The 20156-nt window shown below is 32.7% G+C and overlaps 1 protein-coding gene across 1 annotated transcript in view; it reads right to left on the bottom strand.

Moving 5' to 3' along the window:
* The window catches only part of TTC6 (tetratricopeptide repeat domain 6), a 60991-nt gene that overhangs the window by 18545 nt on the left and 22290 nt on the right, over positions 1–20156 (bottom strand). Inside the window, exons 4-13 of the mRNA XM_061998821.1 lie at positions 17338–17448; positions 12910–13328; positions 10794–11280; positions 8364–8493; positions 6906–7081; positions 6348–6484; positions 4123–4292; positions 3457–3577; positions 2059–2209; positions 610–692 (exon numbers count right to left, since the gene is read on the bottom strand). Coding sequence (XP_061854805.1) covers positions 610–692; positions 2059–2209; positions 3457–3577; positions 4123–4292; positions 6348–6484; positions 6906–7081; positions 8364–8493; positions 10794–11280; positions 12910–13328; positions 17338–17448 — 1985 coding nt within the window. The remainder of the gene's footprint in view (positions 1–609; positions 693–2058; positions 2210–3456; positions 3578–4122; positions 4293–6347; positions 6485–6905; positions 7082–8363; positions 8494–10793; positions 11281–12909; positions 13329–17337; positions 17449–20156) is intronic.

Raw genomic sequence — 20156 nt, 5'->3', positions numbered from 1 at the left:
TTATTGGGTGGAGCATATGGTAACTAATTCTCCTAATACACTTGAGGAATAATATCGTAGCATTTTCTCCTTAGTTCTTACAACTCACAGCAGAAGAAATGGTTTTATCTACTAATTCATTTTTTAGCCTTGGTAAAAGGTCAGTACTTCTCACTGGGCTAAAGATGGAGAAGAATAGTTCAAATCTAAATTGGCCTAGAGTCAGTCCTTCACATTTTTTGGTTTATGTGGATTCTGCAGGAAAATCAGTGAAGGACCCATCAACTTGCGGAAAATACTTTAAATTACTGTTTTTGTAAAAAAGTTCTGACTTGCTTTTTTGTTGTAGCACCTATTTCTTTCCTTTTCCCCAGAAACTGTATTTATTTCAAAGAGTACAGTCCTGTACATGAAATAAAGTTTCTCCCTTCAAGGTAACAATTACAACAGTTGAATGACTATGCAGATAAAGTTCTTCAGGTTTAAAAATGCTATGAAAATACTACATTTTAAAAAAACTCATTCTGAGTAGGTTTCAAGGAATACAAGGGTGTTTACCAAAAGCATTCCAAATGGATGTTTTATTAAAAAGGAGATATCAGTGAAATTCTAAACTAATCACTTTCCTACCTTAATATGAAAAGATGTGATTTATTTGGATAAAGATGAATGGCTCGGTTTATATCCTTCACAGCATTTGGTAAATTATGAATCTGTAATTTATAAAGAAAAAACACAACTTCATTGCTAATATGAAAACAGTTTGGAGCACAATCATTGTAAATGTGCTTCTTCAGGATGTAATACCCATACAACAACAGCTCATAAGACATATATGCCCTCTGTAAAGGAACTCAATGTGCTTTAATAAAAGTCTGAAACATTTACATTACGATATTTCCACACTCTCTCACAGAGATCTAAACTCCAGTCAGTTTCTTTACTTTTCCAAAACTCAAAGAAGAGTCTGGTCTATTGGCAGGAAAGTAGGTAATGAGATCTACATGCATGTATGTGCTAATGAATCTTAATTGCTGTAATGAATTTGCATTTATTTTTCAACTTTCTGTGCATGTGATCCATTCAGTTTGCCACACATGCTGAGAAGAAATGAGATCATTATATTGAAGATGCCAAGGACCAATTGGGATAGCTGCTAACTCCAACTCAGACTGCAGAATAGCATTGATGGAATGTATATACTGAGCTTTACTTTAATGCTTTATGTTGAATTTTTTAAAAGGGAAAAAAAGGGAAAAAAGTTTCCCCCAACAACAACAAATCCTACATAAGCAACCTGAGCATTAATGAGTGATCTCCAACATAAACTATCATGTACACATTCATAAAGGCAATAAGAAAAAAAAGGAGTAATATCATCAATCCATTTAGGTTGACTCAAAAGATGTTTCCTTGAGTTGTGGAAGAAAATGAACAGTGTAAGCAATTTCTCTAAATATTTTGAAAACAAACTAAGCACTGTGAGACACAACAGTTGTTTGAATTCTACCAATAAAATCTACTGAAATCTGGTAACTTTGAACACTTCATTCCTTGTAGTGCTGAAAGGGTCTCAAGTAAACAACTGCATGAACCACTCTCAAATCCCATACAGCAGTAGGATATGTTCTGTTGCACAGTAAACTAAAATATTGAAAATATTTTCACTCCAATTTGTGGGTAAGAATATCTGAGTTTCCTGAAAAAATACTGTGCTCAAGAGGAGTCTGGCTAGAGAACACTGTGTTTCAAAATGTAGGGGTTTATATTTAAATTTTTTTTTTTCAGTATTCTTAAAATACATTTAAAAGGAAAAAAAAAGCAAGATTAGCAGTACATTGATGTAAAACAACAAAATATTGAAAATATTTAGTGTCATTGTGTTACATGCCAACAATATTTCATAGTTGCAATGTATGTAATTCTATTATGATGATGTGGGCTACTTGAAATGTATAGCTATACTCAAGTTCTAACATCTGTGTAATACCAAAGTATGAGTATTAAAATGCTCACAATAACCATAAATATAAGTAAAGCTACATTAAGTGGCAAACAAAAGTAAAAGGAATGTATTACCTTATGGTATGCTTGTGCTCTGCATACATAGGCTTGAACATTGAGAGGATCAATTCCAATGGCATACGTAAACTGTTGAATAGCTTCATAGTACTGATTGAGATGCAACAGTAGAATCAAACCAATACTTAGGTAAGCAAAGACAACAGACCTAAAAACAGATTGTGTTTTTCCTTCTGTTATTGCATGAAACCTGTCATTCTATTAACCATAACTTATACAGGTTTCATCTGCTTTTATGACATTTACCACACATCTATTTTGGTCACACTGAGATAAAGAATTGTAATTGTCAGCAGAGGATAGAGCTCACTAAGAAACAATTTCAGTAGCTTAACATATTTGGCTGCACACTAGAGGTTCTCTGATCAAAAACAGCCCTCCAAATGTGAAGAAATGATGACAAATCTCTGTCATAGAAGCTGGACTAGAAATAGAGTTAGCTGGTAATTCTGAGTGTACTGAATATACTGAGGAATATTGAATCCTTCAACCCTAAAAACATATTGTTGTTTTAAAAGACTGAAAAAGTTTAGACATTTTCTATCTAGCTTGATCACTTATTTTCTGTCATTTCACTTGCCTAGCTACTAGGGACACTTGAGTTTCCAAGATTCGCAGAAGACAGTTTCTAGGCAATGTTCAAGGCTTCCTATATCAGAGCCAAGACAAAGGAAGAGCTGAGGGGTCTTTAGGTCTGCCACAGACTGGAATGGAAGCTTTCACCCAAGATAGGACTGTTGAGATTCTCTGAGCTCTGAACCTTTAGAGTAAGGTAATTAATGCAACTAACTGGTATGGGAGGCTTGTTGCATATTGTAAGAATGTTTGCATGTCAGGCAGGGCTGCTACAATTAACCTGTTTCTGAAGTACTTTTAAGTGGTAGGAAGAAATATAATTTAGAGAAACCACGTCAGCTGCAGTCATCAACTATCACGGATAACAAACAGCATTTTTTTTAAAGTTTTAATTCAGGGACATCATTTCTGCCTTTTGCTGAAGAAAACATTGTGGCATTTTCTTTGGGGAAAAAAAAAGTTTGACTTTTTACCTGCATTGTGGACAGATTCTCTCCCAAAAGACTAATGAAATAATTAATGGCATGATTCATTGGGACTTCAGTTTCATCTTTTGTCTACCAAACCTGAATAATTTATTTGCCAAGTTGCCATGTAAGGCAAAATAAAAATTAATTTTTAAATACATTAATAACTATTTTTATTAGACTAGTAAATGAGGCAAAAGATACTGTAAGAACACATTATGTATTTGTGTGATCTAATTCCAGTCTATTTACTGAATAATAGTTCTGATTCTCCTATCCTTTATTAGTAGTTTTATGCCCTCTGGTAATCAGAATATAAAAAACATATATCAAAATTCTGAAGCCCAATCACCTGTCCAAAGCTAGGACGCTTTCAAAGTCACAGATTGCAAGTGACCATTGACACTGTTCTGAGTAAACAATCCCACGATGAAGAAAAGAACAGAAATTTTCCTGAGTGTCATTGATGAGTACTGTGGGAGGGAGAGAATAAAAATCAACTGTTCGGATATTCTCATATATTTTAGTTATTAGTTGCACATTACTTTTTACTCTATTTTTTTTAGAGTTTTAGAAAATACCATAAATAAATGGCAACATAAAATATATCCGATAACAGAAACTGTTCTCTGTGGCATGAAATATCTTCAAGACATATTTATAATTCTCAGTTACATCCACTTGAATTGCTAAAAGTAAAACAGAAAAGCTAAGGAAGTAAAGGCAAAATAACCAAATTAAAACCACAGCAACAGTCAATGTCAGTGTCTACTAGCAAACTTAGGTTATTACCAAACATTGAATAAGAACCATACATTTTAACATTTGCAACATGAAATATCTGTGTTATATTGTAGTATAGTAACTACTGGTAAATGTTCATTCCTCTTTTTAGTGATAAACATTTCAATCTTTGCAACATGAAATATCTGTGTTATATTGTACAGTAATTAGTGGTGAATGATCATTCCTCTTTTTAGTGATAAACACACACAACATTAAAAGAAACAAACAATACCGGAAACACTGAAGTCCTGCAAAGCTCTTTTTGGATCAGCCTGTTGTAGTATGCAACCTCTATAGTAGAATGCTAACCAACAAGAAGGGTCTAGATGAATAGCTGTTGCTAAGTCTTGTATTGCATTTCTGTACTCTTGCTGCTTAGCATATGCTCTTCCTCTATATAGTCTAGTGAGAAAGAAAGTTTCCCTTTAAATATCATTTCACTTAGAAAATTATACCTACAGAATGAAGTCACAGTGTGAAATCAAAGATTATTTATAATATTAACAGATGTAGTTAAATTAATACAAAAAGTTCTTCCATTGTCTTTGTCATGGAACCTTGTAATTATCCAGGAAAAAAAAGTGTTGAAAAACAGAATAAACATCCAATTTTATTTCTGAATTTAATAAAACATGTCTGAATGAAGATCACTACACTTGTATAAATCTTAATGTAATAGAACCCTGTACCAGTTTTGAGCATCACACAATTGAACAGAACTCTCTTCAAGTTCCGTAGTGTATTAGTGCAGCAGTTTCTTTATGGGAAGTACCGGATTTTGTTAAATTTGCTTCAAAAGAAAATAAAACAAAACAAAACCCAAACTTCCCTCATTTCTATTAAAACTTTATGAAAGAGTTCATCCATTTTTCAATATTTTCTTTGAAATAGAAGAGTTCACAAAATCATATCCTACTATTTTACACTATTTCTGCTTCAAATTCAGGAAGCTAGTAATATATTTAAACAACATAAATCACAAGCATAGGTGAAAAAACATGATGAAACAGCAATGGCTGTAAAGTTATCATATCAATGGAAAATGAAACATATAAAACATATTTTTCTATTATCGAAGATGCCTTTTCACTTATTAAGCAGATCTTATGCTATATCACACTTCTATGCACAGTTATCATGCAAGATACATATTACATCTTTTTCAGTCTAACACAGTAAAGTTCACTTCCTCAAGAATTTAAATCATGTCCTTAACTATCTAAACACAAGGCACTAATCGTACTCACTAGGACTATTCATAGAGCCCACACATGAAGATTTGAACCTCAATGAAAGTAGTAGTAGGTTTCAGGAAGCCAAATGCAATTTTATTTCAAAGTCAGGGTTTTAAGGAGCATCTGTAAATTGTTTCAGTAGTGCAGGAACCTAATGTCCTAAGAAAGCTATTCCAGAGTTCCCTGTGATGAAGCAGATGGACTGACAGGTAGAAGATAAATATAGAGGAATCCTTTCCTAGCCGTTCTATCCAGTTTGGATGGGAATCAGTTCTAGAATAAGACATTTGAACTTAGGTGCCTATTTGTAGTCTACAACACATATTAGGCGTCTGAAATTCCATTATAGTTGATGAAGTCAATATAATCCAAGGAGACAAGATCAATTCAGTTAATCCAAAAATATACATTTTTGTATATTCTTGTATATTTTGTTCATCTGAAAAGCTCCCCAGGCTTTATAGAAGAATCTATATAGTCTACTATAGAGTCTACTAACTACATTGATTAGAGTCCTTGGTGATTATGGCTACTCAGACACCCACATCCTATGAATAAAGAAAGATGATACCTAAATTCAAGTATCATCATCTGGTATTGAATATCTGCTTTTGTTTTTATTTTGTACCTGTTTTCATGAATCCAGAATAGAGTATAAAAACAATGTATATCTTTGCAGGAATTAAGTCACATTGTCTAGTAGGGAAATCTTATAATTTTTTTCCAATCTTTCTAAGGTAAACCTCAAAATCATCATTAAATTTTTTTTAAAAAAATGCTTCTCATTCATAATTCAAAATTTTCCACAGAAAACACTAATTCTGCATAATGCTAAAAGTGTCAAGGTAACCAATGGAAATTAAGCATACATTTATGTAATTCTTAATGACACTTTGAGTATGTGTTTAAATCCAGCTCTTTAGAGCAAAGCGCATATGCTTAAGTCCAACTGACTCTATATTTGCATTACTTCAGTGAGATCTGAGCACAAGATTCTGTGCTTAGTTAAATTAAGGTCTAGGGACTAATCCAAAGTCGTTAAAGCAATACAAAGATTCCCCAATGAATATCATGGCCTAGAAGTCTTATTCTATTTCTATTAGACACATCTTTGGAAATGCAATTGCTTTATTATTTTTAATGCATATTCAGTCTTTCACATATTAATATTATTTTAATAATCCACTTAAAATTCAAATCTTTGTTAAACTATATAGTCTACCTTGCCTGAGCATTGCTGGGGTCTTCCTTGATCACAGCTGTAAAATCCTGAATAGCTGTAGTCAATATTGAACGGTCAAAGAAATGTGTTCCATGTTTCATAAGTGCATCTGTTCTTTTTGGGTTACACTGAAAACACTATAATAAAAAAATATAGTAGCATTTGATCTTATTCCTCATTCTTATAATTTCTAATAATTGAAAATATTAACCAAGCATGAAAATAGTATATTCTTTTATTCTCAGATTTTCTTTTTATTCCTTTGTCCTTTAATGTCTGTTATAATTTTCATTAACTATAAAGGCAAATTAAAAAGTAATGATACACAATTGATAGAGGCTGATTGTTTGTAGACATTCAGTAATTTATTGAATTAGTCAGCAAGTGTACCAGAAATTATTTATTTCCATAGCACTGATTACTTTTTAAAAAAAAACCATTTATTTGAAAGAATATCTGTCCTCCAAGATACTTACCAGAAATATCCAGTTACAGTTTACTTTTACTAGGGTTACACAAAGTTACCGCATTAATGTAGCAATAAAAAAATGAACTTACTTTGGCATAATCATCCATGGCTAATGAAAATTGTTTTTCCTCAAAATACAACTCAGCTCTCCTGAAATAAATGTCATCATCTGTAGGGTTGCATTGAATTGCAGAGCTATAGTTGCTGATTGCCAATGTATTATTACCTTGTTTCCTGTAAATTTCAGCCATTGACTGGTATGTATCTGGAACAAGCACCCAAAATACAAAAGGTACTATTTAGCAGCACAAAACTACAACTCAACTCCATCTTACATGATAAAACACACAAGCCGTAGAAATAGAACAGTAGATTGAAGGTCATGGAGTCCTGTTTTAGTGTGAGTTCTATTTTTATGTGAGCAACAGAACTAAAAAGTTTAGAGCTATAGCTGATTTTAGAGCTGTGGATGCTTGAAGCCATGCATCAGTAACCTGATAGCTCTTCCTGGATGCACAGGTAATAAAAATCTTTACTCTCTGTAGAAATGTTTCATCGATCCATTTAGTGTAATCTGTTCATCACAAACAAATAGAAAGAGATTTGGTTTAAAGGTGCCTGTACAATATTTATCCCCTTACATTGAGGTCTGGCCAGGACAGAGTTTACTTTGTTTTTAACCACCTCTGTGGTGCTATGTTTCAGAGTTGTGGCTAAACCAGTGTTGATTACACAATGATGTTTTAACCCTTGTTGAATAATGTTTGCGCAGCATCAAGGCTTTTATTTCCCCTCGTCCCCCCTGTTTTTCCCAGCAGGTAAGCCGAGGTGGGCAGGAAGTTGGAAGGGACAGCTGACTTCAGTAGGCAAAAGGTACATTCCACACCATATAGTCACATTATGTAGCTGAGAACAGGTTTCCCTCTTAGCCTTCTCTTCTCTAGGTTAAGTAATTCATATCTCTCAGCCTTTCCTTACACAATTTTGGGCTTCAGATACCAAAGCATCTTAATGGCTTTCCAACAGACTCTCCAGCTTGCATTTCTCATACCAGGGGTTACCAAACCTGGACAAAGTATTCAAGGTATAGCATCACAACCTGGCAGAGGGACATCACTTTCCCTGAACTGTGGGGCCCAGTCTTTCAACCAGGTGGTAGCTTTCACTTTTAAGCTCCTACTTCCTGTTTTAAAGGTTATACCAGAATAGGGTTGACTGGAGTACAATAGCAGACCATCTCCATTACAGGACTTTTATCAGCTTTCCCCATTAAACAAATGGATACAATTTCCATCGGTCTTCCTTTTTTTTTTTTTTCCATTTAAAAAAAAATAAATAAAATCAAGTACTTATTTTTTACTTAGAAGTCCAACTTCTATCCAAAGTCTTTGAAGATTCACGTCTGCTTTCTAATCTTTTTTTATGAAATGGATAAAAATTGATGTAAGATTTAATATATACAAAAGCACATGCAGAACTGGGGTCAAAGGCAACTGCAGAAAAAACAATATGGAAAATTAACTGTTAAGTTACACTTCAATATTTACCTGCCTTATTTTTGTTCCATTTTTTTATAAAATTCAGGTCATCCAAAGCATCAGAAATTTTGTCTTGAAAGAGATATATCAAATGTCTATGCCAGTAAGCATTAAGAAGTAGGGGTTCTAAGCTTATAGCCTATAAAGAAAAGTAGTAAATAACTTATTTATATTCAGAAGCAAATGTTCAAATATGCTGAAAATAGTACATAGGAAATAAGAAAATTTTTGCACTGAATTCCTTAGTATTTTTTAAAGAAAATTCCTAGACTGAAAAACTTTTATTTAACAAAAAACTCTGAAAAATTTTGCTAATGTCATTTGCGTATATAAAAGCACCAGCTACTTACACACAGGCAAAATCAGAGTCCAAGCTACCAGAATATCCAGCACAAAATATTAACTAGCTGGGATATTACCGTGTTTGAAGATTTCTTTAAAAATAGTTATCAGAACTGTTTCTAGAAGTCAGAATTCTTCTACTTGAATGTAAGACATAATTAAACTGTTCCTGTAAAAAATGAATCGGATTTTCAAACTATGCTATTATGATTCCTGTAGAAAGTAGTAAACACTCCCTAACAAAAATTGCTTGACAGATATTACCAATTAAATAATTCGCATATGCTTATTATGCATACAACACACACTTAACAGCCATATGGAAATAAATATAGAGACTGATATAAATCTGAGACTGTTCTGCTACAACAGAAATTCTCATATTTTGATCTAGAAACTACTTATAGGATCCATAAACTATACATACATCATATGTCTTAAGGAGAAAAGTTAATAATGTTTTCACTCAAATATGCAATAGCAATGGTAAGCAATTTTGACAGTTGATAGAGGCCATTGGCAATGAATCACTTTGCCAGGGTGTGGAATTTTTAGCCTTTCAGATCCTTGATGCTTTTTCTAAAGCTCAGGGTGAATAAAAAAGATACAAGACCATCACTAACTTTCTATGAATTTAGACATTTTTCTGGTCAGATAGTTTATGGAGTTTGGAAGATATGTAGAGATCGTAGATGCACAAGATACAGATGTCTCTTCAACAAATAAAAAAGTATGGATTTATCTACAAGAGAAGCATTAATAGAAATGGCATTTGAATGGCACTAGGAAATTTAATCCTAAAACATATATTTTGGCAAAGACAAACTCTAGAAATACGGTAAAATCTGAAGGATGGATCTCACTGCAGGACACACTGGGAGTATCCTTAAAATTTACTGTATCTTGAGACTGTTAGCTGAAAGGAATGTAGAAACCAATATGAAGCCAAGTTGTTCAGTAGTTGTTTCATTCCTCTGCATATTTCCAAATATTCCACCCAACCAAGCTCTGCGTTTTAGCAATAGCTCTGATATTTATACTACTAGAAGGTGTCTGTTAATAAGGTTGTTTTCATGGATACTGGTAGATTGATGGTGTTCTACTCTCACAAGGCAATATCAACACAGAAGATCTGCATTATCAAAGTGCAAGGATCATGAAAGCAAAAGCAGCTGCTGAGAATTGCTTTTCCAAACATCAAATGCTGTATTAAGAACTAAGATGTTGGTTAAAGAAAGAACAGTATTTTTGCTGTATATATTATACAAAGGTTGAAGTATTTTTGGGTTTCAACCTAGATATGACGAGCTGTGTGTAATACAAATGTCAAATGACAATGAAAATACCATATGGAAAGTAAAACACACGACTTCTTTAATGAAGTTTCACAAATATATACAATTGTACTGTTGCTTAAACAGATTGCCTTTAGAAGGCTTTTATTGCTTCCGTATTTAAACTATAAGCTTTACAAATGTTCCTTTTCAATTCCTCTTTTTTTCAGCAATGTTTTTATTCCATTTTGGTTACTTCTTTCTAGTTGTGCAAGGTCTTGGGTAGAAGTAATAGTGGGTTCGTAGCACTATAAAGGGAACTTAAAAGTGTTGAAAGAAACTTACACAGAAAAACATTAGTATTATTGTACAAAATCTTAGTGTCAGATGATAGTTTAATTATAAGCAGGAAATATGTGACTTTCTCATTTATTTGCTTACAAATAAGTATGTCGGCTTTACCAGCAGCAGAACTTGAAGCAAAAGACTTGCTGTCCTTTTTGTTTATCCTATCTCTAACTCCATGTAGGAGTGTTGTATCCTGAGCAAGGGTCTCTAAAGAAACATTACAGTGCTTGGAGAACACTGGGGTAAATAAATACAGTTTATCAACAGCCTGCATCTTCATTCTTGAGAGACTAAAGTTGGATCGTGCTGTCATACAAAGGTGGCAGCATCTCACTAGCTATCAGCTCTCCTGCTTTCTATTTCTACACCTGTTGAAGAACTCAGACACTCAGTTACACAGAAACAGTTAAAATATAAAATCACTCCTTTTTTAAAAACAGTTCTTGATGGAAGTAAAACTTAGCATTAAACTTACTTTGTCCAAATCACCCATAGCTGATTTTAACTTGCCTAACTTTCTTTGTATTGCTCCACGCCTGCAGTAGTGAAAAGCTGAAGGATGCTCTTCCTTTTCTATTAGCTCAGTCAGTCGTCTTACCTCTTTTTCTAAATCTTCAATACTAACTGTTGCACCTTCAAGAAGAACAGGCTGTACTGAATTAACTAGTTCTATTTGGAGATTTGCTTCTTCAGAATCCACAATCTCAGTTCCTTTTAGCAATTCAGTATCCTTCTCCTCAGAAGCAGTGCTATTAGGAGGGAAAACTTCATCAAACCAGCAGTTCCATATTCCACTGACCCACATGCGAGCAGAAGTTTCTTTTGGAATTCCACCTCTCACTTTTGCAAACTCTTCAAAATCTAACAAACAAGGGGTGCTGGGGCTCTGGTACTTTTTGATTGCAGAAGACACTTTGATACTGAATTTATCATCAATAGGAAGCCTTCCCAGAGATACAGACCTAAGGGTAAATATATTAACATTTACTGAAGGTTCATAGACATACTAATGATACCAAATTACAATCTGCCAATCAGCAACTATTAAAAAAACCTATCATTAGCTCTCTTGTTATGATAATTTTTTAACTTATCAGTCATTTATCAAAAGTCATTATTGCAGCTGAGAGTAAGCAGAATTGTTCTGAATGATTCATGTTCCCAGAACATTGAGCACTTATTCACAGACTGTGCTTATTTCCTCCAAAAGCTTCTAACTTTGGTTTTCAAAGACAATGCTAAACCTAAGAAAAGAAAATACTTGAGAATGGAAAATGACCAGCCACGCTAGATGACAAATACTAGATAGATAGATATTTCAGTGGTAGATCCCAATGATACTAAGAGGCCATGAGAATAGAAGCAGAAAAAGCAACACTCAGAGGTGAAAATAAAAAATCATTTGACATGTCCAAAATGATAATCTGTGAAAATTCATAGCTTCATAGATTGGAACCTTCACAAGTGTTCAGTATCAACATCTGCTTTGAGACAAAGTGAATGAAACAGATGTCTTTACCAGAAACACTTAACCTTTATCACAAATAATGCTAGCCTTGCTAATATAGAAGGGAATACCAGAAAGGAATATAAAGAAAATATTTTATACTTACATTTATGTTTGTAATACTTTGTACCTAATATTTATAACATTTTATACATAAAGGGAAATTAAACAAAAAATGTAGCAGGTCCATGCTACATGCGAAATAGTACAAAGATTAAATCCCGTTAGCAAAACTGATATGAAAGCCTTCGTCAGCAGAGAACATACAGTACCCATCTAACATGAACTTGGCTACTTTCTTCCTTGATTACAACTCAATACACCAGGTTATCACACCACTTCAATATCTTTGATTTTGAAAATAAACCTACTGAAAGGTGCCTTAAAGCTGGAAAAAAAATCCCTAAAAGCTGGAAAAAAAACCCCAAAAGCTAAATAGAAAACTGGTTTGAGGACCAGACCTGAGTATCAGTGTAAGTACAATGTAAACACATGTGACTGTAGACAAAAATAAGCAATATTTGGGGTTATTTTGCAGGCCACATTTCAAGTATAAGTAATAAATATAAAAAAAACTAGCAAGAACATTTTTTTTTTTAAATAATTGAATATTTTTCTAGGGTATTCTATATCTCAAGTATGTAAAATAAACTTTCACTAGAAAAATATTAACAGTGATACATAAAAACAAAAGAGAAAAAGCAAACTCTTTGATTCATGGAACAAATGAGATTAACCTAGCCTAGCATTTCAGTTTCCTAAGAACTTGAAATTTCCCCCTTGTTTTTCTGAGAAAGAAGTTTGACTATTTTAACCATCTATTTATACTTGGTTAAAACTTTTTGTTCTGCTGAATGAGGCAATACCATTTTTACTTCAGGTGCAGCATATACTAAGTATCCTAAAGATACTTGAGCATATGGTGGGTGTTTTTTGCATTAAAAAAAATATATTTTTCAATAACTACATAATTATTTTATTTACAATGAATATTTAATATTAAAAATATAGAACATGCTATTAAATACAGCTATAAATTAAAATACATTCTTTAAAAAGGCAATATACATTAATTCAAGAAAACCTTTTAAGAATCTTCGGGGGTTGACTTAATTTCTTAATCACAGCTTTCAATTTTCTAGGGTTTATTATTTTCTTTGATTTCTTTGTTTTCTTTCTTCTTGGGAAAACAGTGTATTTAATCTCAGCCTTCTGAGGGCTCCCCACAAGAACAATGCCATTCTCTCTATTCTCTTGTCCAATCGAAGTAGGCATTTTTTCCACTAGTATGTCTGTCTGCATTGACTGTGAATCATCACAGATTTGATTCAATAGACACTTAGTAGATGAGCTTTTCCCAGTCGCTGGCTCAGTTATCCATTGCTTCATAACCTCCAACTCTTTCATGCTGGTTTTGAAATTGGCTGATATTTTTAATGTAGTTTCACCTTTGTCATCTCCAGTCATCTCCAGAGCAGAGACTGATCTTTTAATCAAATTTGTCTGTTAAAAAAAGGAACCTTAATTTATTTATGTGTTCATTTGAAACAAGATTTATATAGCACATTTCTTTAGTTTTAATGGACTAAATGAAATTATAAAGAAAGAAAAAAAAAGCAACATGGGGACTACACTCTCAAAAAAATTTACAGTATTTAATGGGAAATAAAGGTCTGCATACCTCAGGATATGTGTCAAACCAAAGAGATCTGAAACATTAATTCCAAGTTATTTGAAGCTCATAAAGGGCTAAAATGAATCTTTCCTAAAAAGTACCATAAGAAATTTCAATTAAATATCTCCAGTCCTTGTAGGAAAGTTAAATTTTGAAATCAAAAATGTATGTCACTGATGGTGACATTTACAAGAAGGTGACCTGAGATATATTCAGGAACTCAGAAGAAAAGACAGAAAGACTCTGAATAATGTTTGGAAGTACAATCCTAGGATACTGAAACACGGTTAATGTCTGAATGGAATTATGCACACTCATACTTTTTGCCCCCATCCCTGAATCACCTGACAAAATCAAAACCAAAAGAATAGCTGTAATCCTCTGGTGTTATTAATTGTTATTAATGAAGCAAGTACTATTTGTAATGGCAAATATATTGTTTCCCAGTCTCTTTTTCATTCCAGTTCACTAACTTGCACTATAATACCAGGCATAACACATCTTTGTCAAAGAAATTAAAATGCAATTTCACATTCACTGCCTGAAATTTATAGAGGGAAAGATTTGTTTGGAATAAATAAAATAAAATGAAAAAATAAGCAAAGTATTGACTAATTTGAATAATTTTAAATCAGACTGAAATATCAGTTATTGGTTATAGATATCTGCTAACAAGTTTTTAGTTTCTATATTTATTAGAAGAAACTGCATCGGTCTTCAGTTCATTTTCATAACTTCAAGAATTCTATTTAAGTAACTAAATAACTTTTATTCTTTATTTGAGATAATGCATTATATCCTGTGAAGTTCTGAAAAGATAAAAAATATCTCAATATCACAAGTGTGCCACTTTCCTTCAGGAATGTTGTCTTTCTTAAAAAATCTAATCTTCATACTAATTTATTTAAAAGCTGAAATTCACTCAATGTAAAGCTGCCATTTAAATATGAAATTATTTTTAAAATCAAGCACCGATGCTTAGGTCAAATAGCAAATCTGGTGTCTATTTCCCATTGCATACAAACTGCTGTTATGTTTCATGCCCTTTAAAATAACAGTAACAACATTTTAAGCGGGTCTTTGTGGACTATACAAAAGTTTAAAATAAATACATAGCCCTAAAATTCTTACTCAAGATTAAATTTGTTACAAAATGTTACTTGTATAATATTATCAAGGTGGGTGATCTTTGCACAAGTGTAAAAATTGTACTATTTATTGCTGATTCATGTATTTTGCAAAACAATTAACAAAACTTCAGTAGCCATAGAAGTACACAGCAGTTTACTGATTGGAAATTTGACAATATTGATGCTTTGACATGTCCGAAATCCAAAGACCTAATGTTAAATCTTTCGTCAGATATGTTGTTGCACTCATTTCAGGTTAGCTAGGACACAGACTACTCACACATCTCTATCCAAATAACTGTACAGTTAACAGGGATTCTCATTGCAGAGCTATGTTCTTCCATTTAATATAACAAATGCACCTGAGAAAGACCTCTGAGACTCTCATTTTTGCCTCTAATGAGAAAATATTATGTTGAATTCAGTTCACTGGAAGAATTTCTTCTACACAATTGCAGTTCAGGAACAAATACAAGTAAATATAAAACAATACCTCTAAGTTCTCACTGTCAGAAAAATTGGGCAAGGATTGGCATCTTCTCAGTAAACTTTTTGTCTATAGATAAAACAAAAAGCAAACAAGTCTGAATTAGTCTGAGCCTAATATAAACAGATCTTTCAGATACATTCTGCTTTTAAAAGCAGATTAGTCTAATGGAGATAGTGTCCAAAGAAAGCTGTATTTTCAAAAAAAAAAAAAACAAAAAAAACAAAAAAAAAAAAACACCTTTACAGAGTAAAGACAGCATTTCTCTACATTTATGGGTATCTTAAGCCCATTCCACCACAAGATGTCTTGGATCACATTCAATGCATTCGTATAGACTACTGCCAAAAGAGCACAGCCGATAGACGTACTCTATATGTGTGCTGTAGATGTTGCGATTTCAGAACACACTGCAAATTCTCCACACTGTTGATCATCTAGTGAATTTACTGGGTGTATGGAGACATCTTTCCAATAAGTATGTTTTAAGCCGGACAGTTTATATTCACTCTGCATTAAACTACATTAGTTGCACACCCATTCCTACATTGGGAATCCCAGACAAAAAAAAAATATGGCCACACAGTATCACCACAAACATAATTTCTAACTAGAATATTACTTCTTCTTGCATCATCTGTTTTTAATTGTTGCTTTTAATAGACATACTTGTACCACAGAGGTAGTTTTCTTTTTCAGTAAAACAGATGTTCCCAATAGGTTCACAAGTAAACATGGGATAAAATAATAAGATTTTAGTAACTTCAGACTTTATTACTTCCTATTATTATATCTCTTGGACTGGTCAACCTGTAGGCAAAGGACTACCAGCACTTTTCATCTCCACTGAACAACTCCAAATCAGTTTACAGGTACATGTACAGCCATAACTTGTGACTGAAGTCAAACATGATAAAAAATTCCAAATAGTTTTTACCCAAACACAAAATAACTATTATAAGGTGCTGCTGACAGAGGATGTAGATGTGCAAAGCTGATACCAGACAGATTTTGACACATTAAATATGATTCTCTTCATTATTTCTCGCCAGCTCCTGCAAGAAATGATCAAACCAGTAATTGTTCTTCTTTATAATCAAATTTATCTTTTTGCTTCACTTCCATGTGATCCACGAGTCAATTTTGAATAAGATCTTCTCAGATCACTGTAGTCACTATTAAAAAAGTTTTGTTCAAGGACAAATGCAAGCATTTTGCACCTTTAAATAGAAAACATATTATCCAACTGATTTTAACTGCTGTAATAGCCAAAGCCTGTAGACAAAGCTCTACATTTTAACATAAAACAGTGCCTTCAAAAACTAAATTATATCTCTGCTGCAGTAATAATATTCTAATTTTAGTTTGCCCATTTTTGGCTGCAAATATATCCACTCATGCATTTGATATCATATATCCCCAGTTCCATCTGAGGTGTCAGCATCATCACCAGACAGTTTTCCAAAGTTCCAGCTGCACCTTAGCTACCAGAATATTCAGTTGTGCCTCAACTTCTCTGGTAAAGAAATATCTTCAGTTTATTTCCCATGGGATTTCTGTAAGCTTTTACCTTCTTCCACCTCTTGGATCTATTCACTTCAAATAGCTAACCCTATGTAAACACATATAAAGGAACATCATCATTAGGCAGTTCAGGTTCTCCGTGGAGCCTAGAGCTATCTTTTCCTACGTGGCCTCCACGAACTAGATCAACATTGTTTGAGATAGTGAGGATTTGGTAACTAGGAAGACTCACACTGCAGCTTAGAGACATACTTCAAAGTTTCACTTGCAAATCACCTCATAGAATGGTTTGCCTATCCTTTAACATTCAAAGAAATTCTAGTTAAAAAACTTCACACTCTTTGAGACATTTCTCCTTTTCTACTTCCTCACTTTTTTAGATGTTTGGTAATAGAGAAACATCCAGTAAACTGCTCAACTGAGATGTCATTTTACTCAAAACTTTACATTACAGGGCCTCCCTGAATCATCACATAATGCTATAATGAAAAATAAGAAGCACCTTTAAAAAATGCAATGACTCATCCCAAGAAGTGAGATTTAGCATTTTCTATTAAAAAATGAACAAATACCTAAGATAAGTTTGTTTCTATAAGCCAGATATATAGAAATATTTTGGTTTATGACTAGATCTCCAGACTATTAATTGTTTTGTTAATCTCAATATTGAGTGTTACTTTACCAAAACAATTGTACCAGAATACACACCAGCTCATAATCATAGAAATCATTATCATCTTGCTCAGCTTCTAACTCTTCTTCATCAGTGAAAAAGTCTTCAAATACAAGATCCTTGATAACATTGCTCTGAAATATTAATATATTCTAATATTAGAATATATGTAATATTATTATTGTCAGCTATAGAAAATACAGTAATGAATAAATAAATAAAAGCTATATTGTGTTTGAGGTAAAGATTTAGGATGACCTATATCACTGAAGCCATTTATCCTAGGCCTCTGATGGAGTATGTTCTTTAATGTGATAAAGAACTATAGGCACAGAGACCCCAGGAAACTGATTATTGCTACCTGATTCTCAGAAGTTCCTATCTTTAGTTTTGATAATTTATGCCAGGTTGCAGTAGTCCATAAAGTAAAAACAGACACTCAGTTTCATCATACGCAGGCTAGGAGATGGAGAACTACATCATGTTTATTCCTGATATTATTTAATCCATGCATAAGTGTGCTTTGTCTCCTGCACAGGAGTGTGCACTGGTCATGAACTACTAATTTCTCTGTAATCTTTGCCATAGGAAGGTGCAAAGTGCTACAAATACGGGCATACAATAGGCATGCCCTTTTCCAAGAATGGCTCAGCTCTTGCAATAATGTAAGCACAGCAGAGATCTTCCATTCAAAGATTTCAAAATTCAAAAGCATTGACATTTTCTGAAACAGACTATGTTAAATAGAAAAAATATTTTATTACATTTTAATAAAAATCACTGTCAGTATAACATACTAGAAGAAAAACTGAAAAAGTAGCTTTCAACAAAAAGACATTACGCAAAGTAATATAATAACAAGTGGTAAATAAGAATAATTACTACTGGAAACTTTATTGTTGTAGAAAATTAACTTAAACAATACAATACATGTTATTACAAATTCTATGATGATTTCTATACCATGCTGACAATATACAGACGTGTTAATAAGATAGCAACATAAAATACATGTATTAGTTAACAAATATATCATTAGAAAAAGGTGTGTATTTCTGCAAAAGATGGGAATGCTAAAAACACCCTTAAAGTATTTACCTCATACGTGGGAAATAAGATTTCCTTTAGTGAAGAAATTGGAGCAGCGAATTTTGGTGGAGCTGGAGTCCAAAACATTTTTAAAGCTTGTGGATAAATTGAAGCCTTCAAAACCAACACAATTCAGTTATCCACTAAATCCAGTTTATAGATGACTATACTGAATCTGAACTATTAGGTGACAAAATTATGTTTTCTGATAAATGCTATTTTGTTAAAACCAACCCCAGCACCCAAACACAATGAAACCTGAGAGGTATAAGGCTCCACAGCCTGAATGAACTACCAGCTTTACTCTTTCAGTGGCTTTGATCATTACTAATTAGCACATTAGCATATTTTATTACTTCAGAGAAGGAGTTAAAAACTAAGATATGAGGTTTCAGAAGAACACTTCCCATTGATGAAAAATTCTATACACATATTGCATAATGGCAAATGTTGAAAAATCAGCAGAACTTCATTCCCAGGTGTTCCTATTGTTCCTACAAAGCCACTTTTATTCCTGGATTTTGTGTCTTCATTTGTAGGATTGTGCACAAACAGCATACAATTAAAATTATTTCTTACTTTCTCTCCCAAAATTTGCAGTTGTGGCTTTTTAAGACAATATCCATCAACTTTCTGACATTCAGGTAGATTTTTTGATGTATGAGGGGGAAGAAGGTTAACTCCACCTGTCAAATTATGCTGGAATTGCTCTGAAATAGGAACTCCTTCATAACAAATTCTGCAGCAATGTAAAATATTAATACATTATTCTGATTATGTCAGGTATTAACAGTTCAGAAATAGCTTAATTGTTAAAGAGAAAGACAATAAGGTAAAATTTTAATCGAATTAGGAATCAATTATTAATAAATCATTTTTTCTAAAGATTGAAATTACTTAATATAAAATGCAAAGCTGGTGCCAAACTTGTAGTTTTTGTAGTCATACACCAAATAATTTTAATACTACTTTCATGATCAGGTCCATGGTGGATATTATAGAAACTGCACACAAAAAAATATAACGCTAAGCTCTAAATCAGTATGAAATGCATTACATGCATAACTTTACACATGGCAAGTGCACAATTCAAGTGGTGTGCTTACAGTCAGGTATACTTAAATGTCAAAGAGAACTGACTTCAGCAGGAATGTCTGGTTGTTTTTGAACATCACCTTATGTGATTATTTGGGGCTTCTGATTATTTTTTGTTTACTCTTTTTAAAAATAAAACTACTGTAGCAAACACCTTGAAAAAGGTACATTTCACTTCAGAAAGTTGTAGTTTCAAGTAATTATATATCCCAATTTTCTATTTGCAGTTTCAACTTTAATAACAGTGAACTCTTTTACACAATATAGTAACTTGTAAGTATGTTTATATATGCATATGTAAATACATATATATAAAAATATATGCATGTGTGTATATATATCTATAAAATCCAGCAATAACTATTCCAGCTCTACTTCCTTTGTTCCTGGAACCTCCAAGTGAAATTCAAATGTGAAGGATCTATTACTACTACCCAAGATAGTAAAACTATTTTAGAGATAGTAAACCTATTTTAGAGATTAGTAGCAACAACTATTAACATTTATCAGTTAAATAGCTATTTTACAGAATTTATACATAAAATTATAATTAACACTTTTGTTTAACAGAGAGTAGAAGTTACATTTCTATCTTTTGCTATTCTTCTTTGAGCTTCTTTTATAGTACAATAATTTTGTTCTCACTTATCTAGTTCTT

This window comes from Colius striatus, chromosome 6 (assembly GCF_028858725.1).
Source record: "Colius striatus isolate bColStr4 chromosome 6, bColStr4.1.hap1, whole genome shotgun sequence".
Lineage (NCBI taxonomy): Eukaryota > Metazoa > Chordata > Aves > Coliiformes > Coliidae > Colius > Colius striatus.
This window is presented reverse-complemented; position numbering and strand designations above follow the sequence as displayed.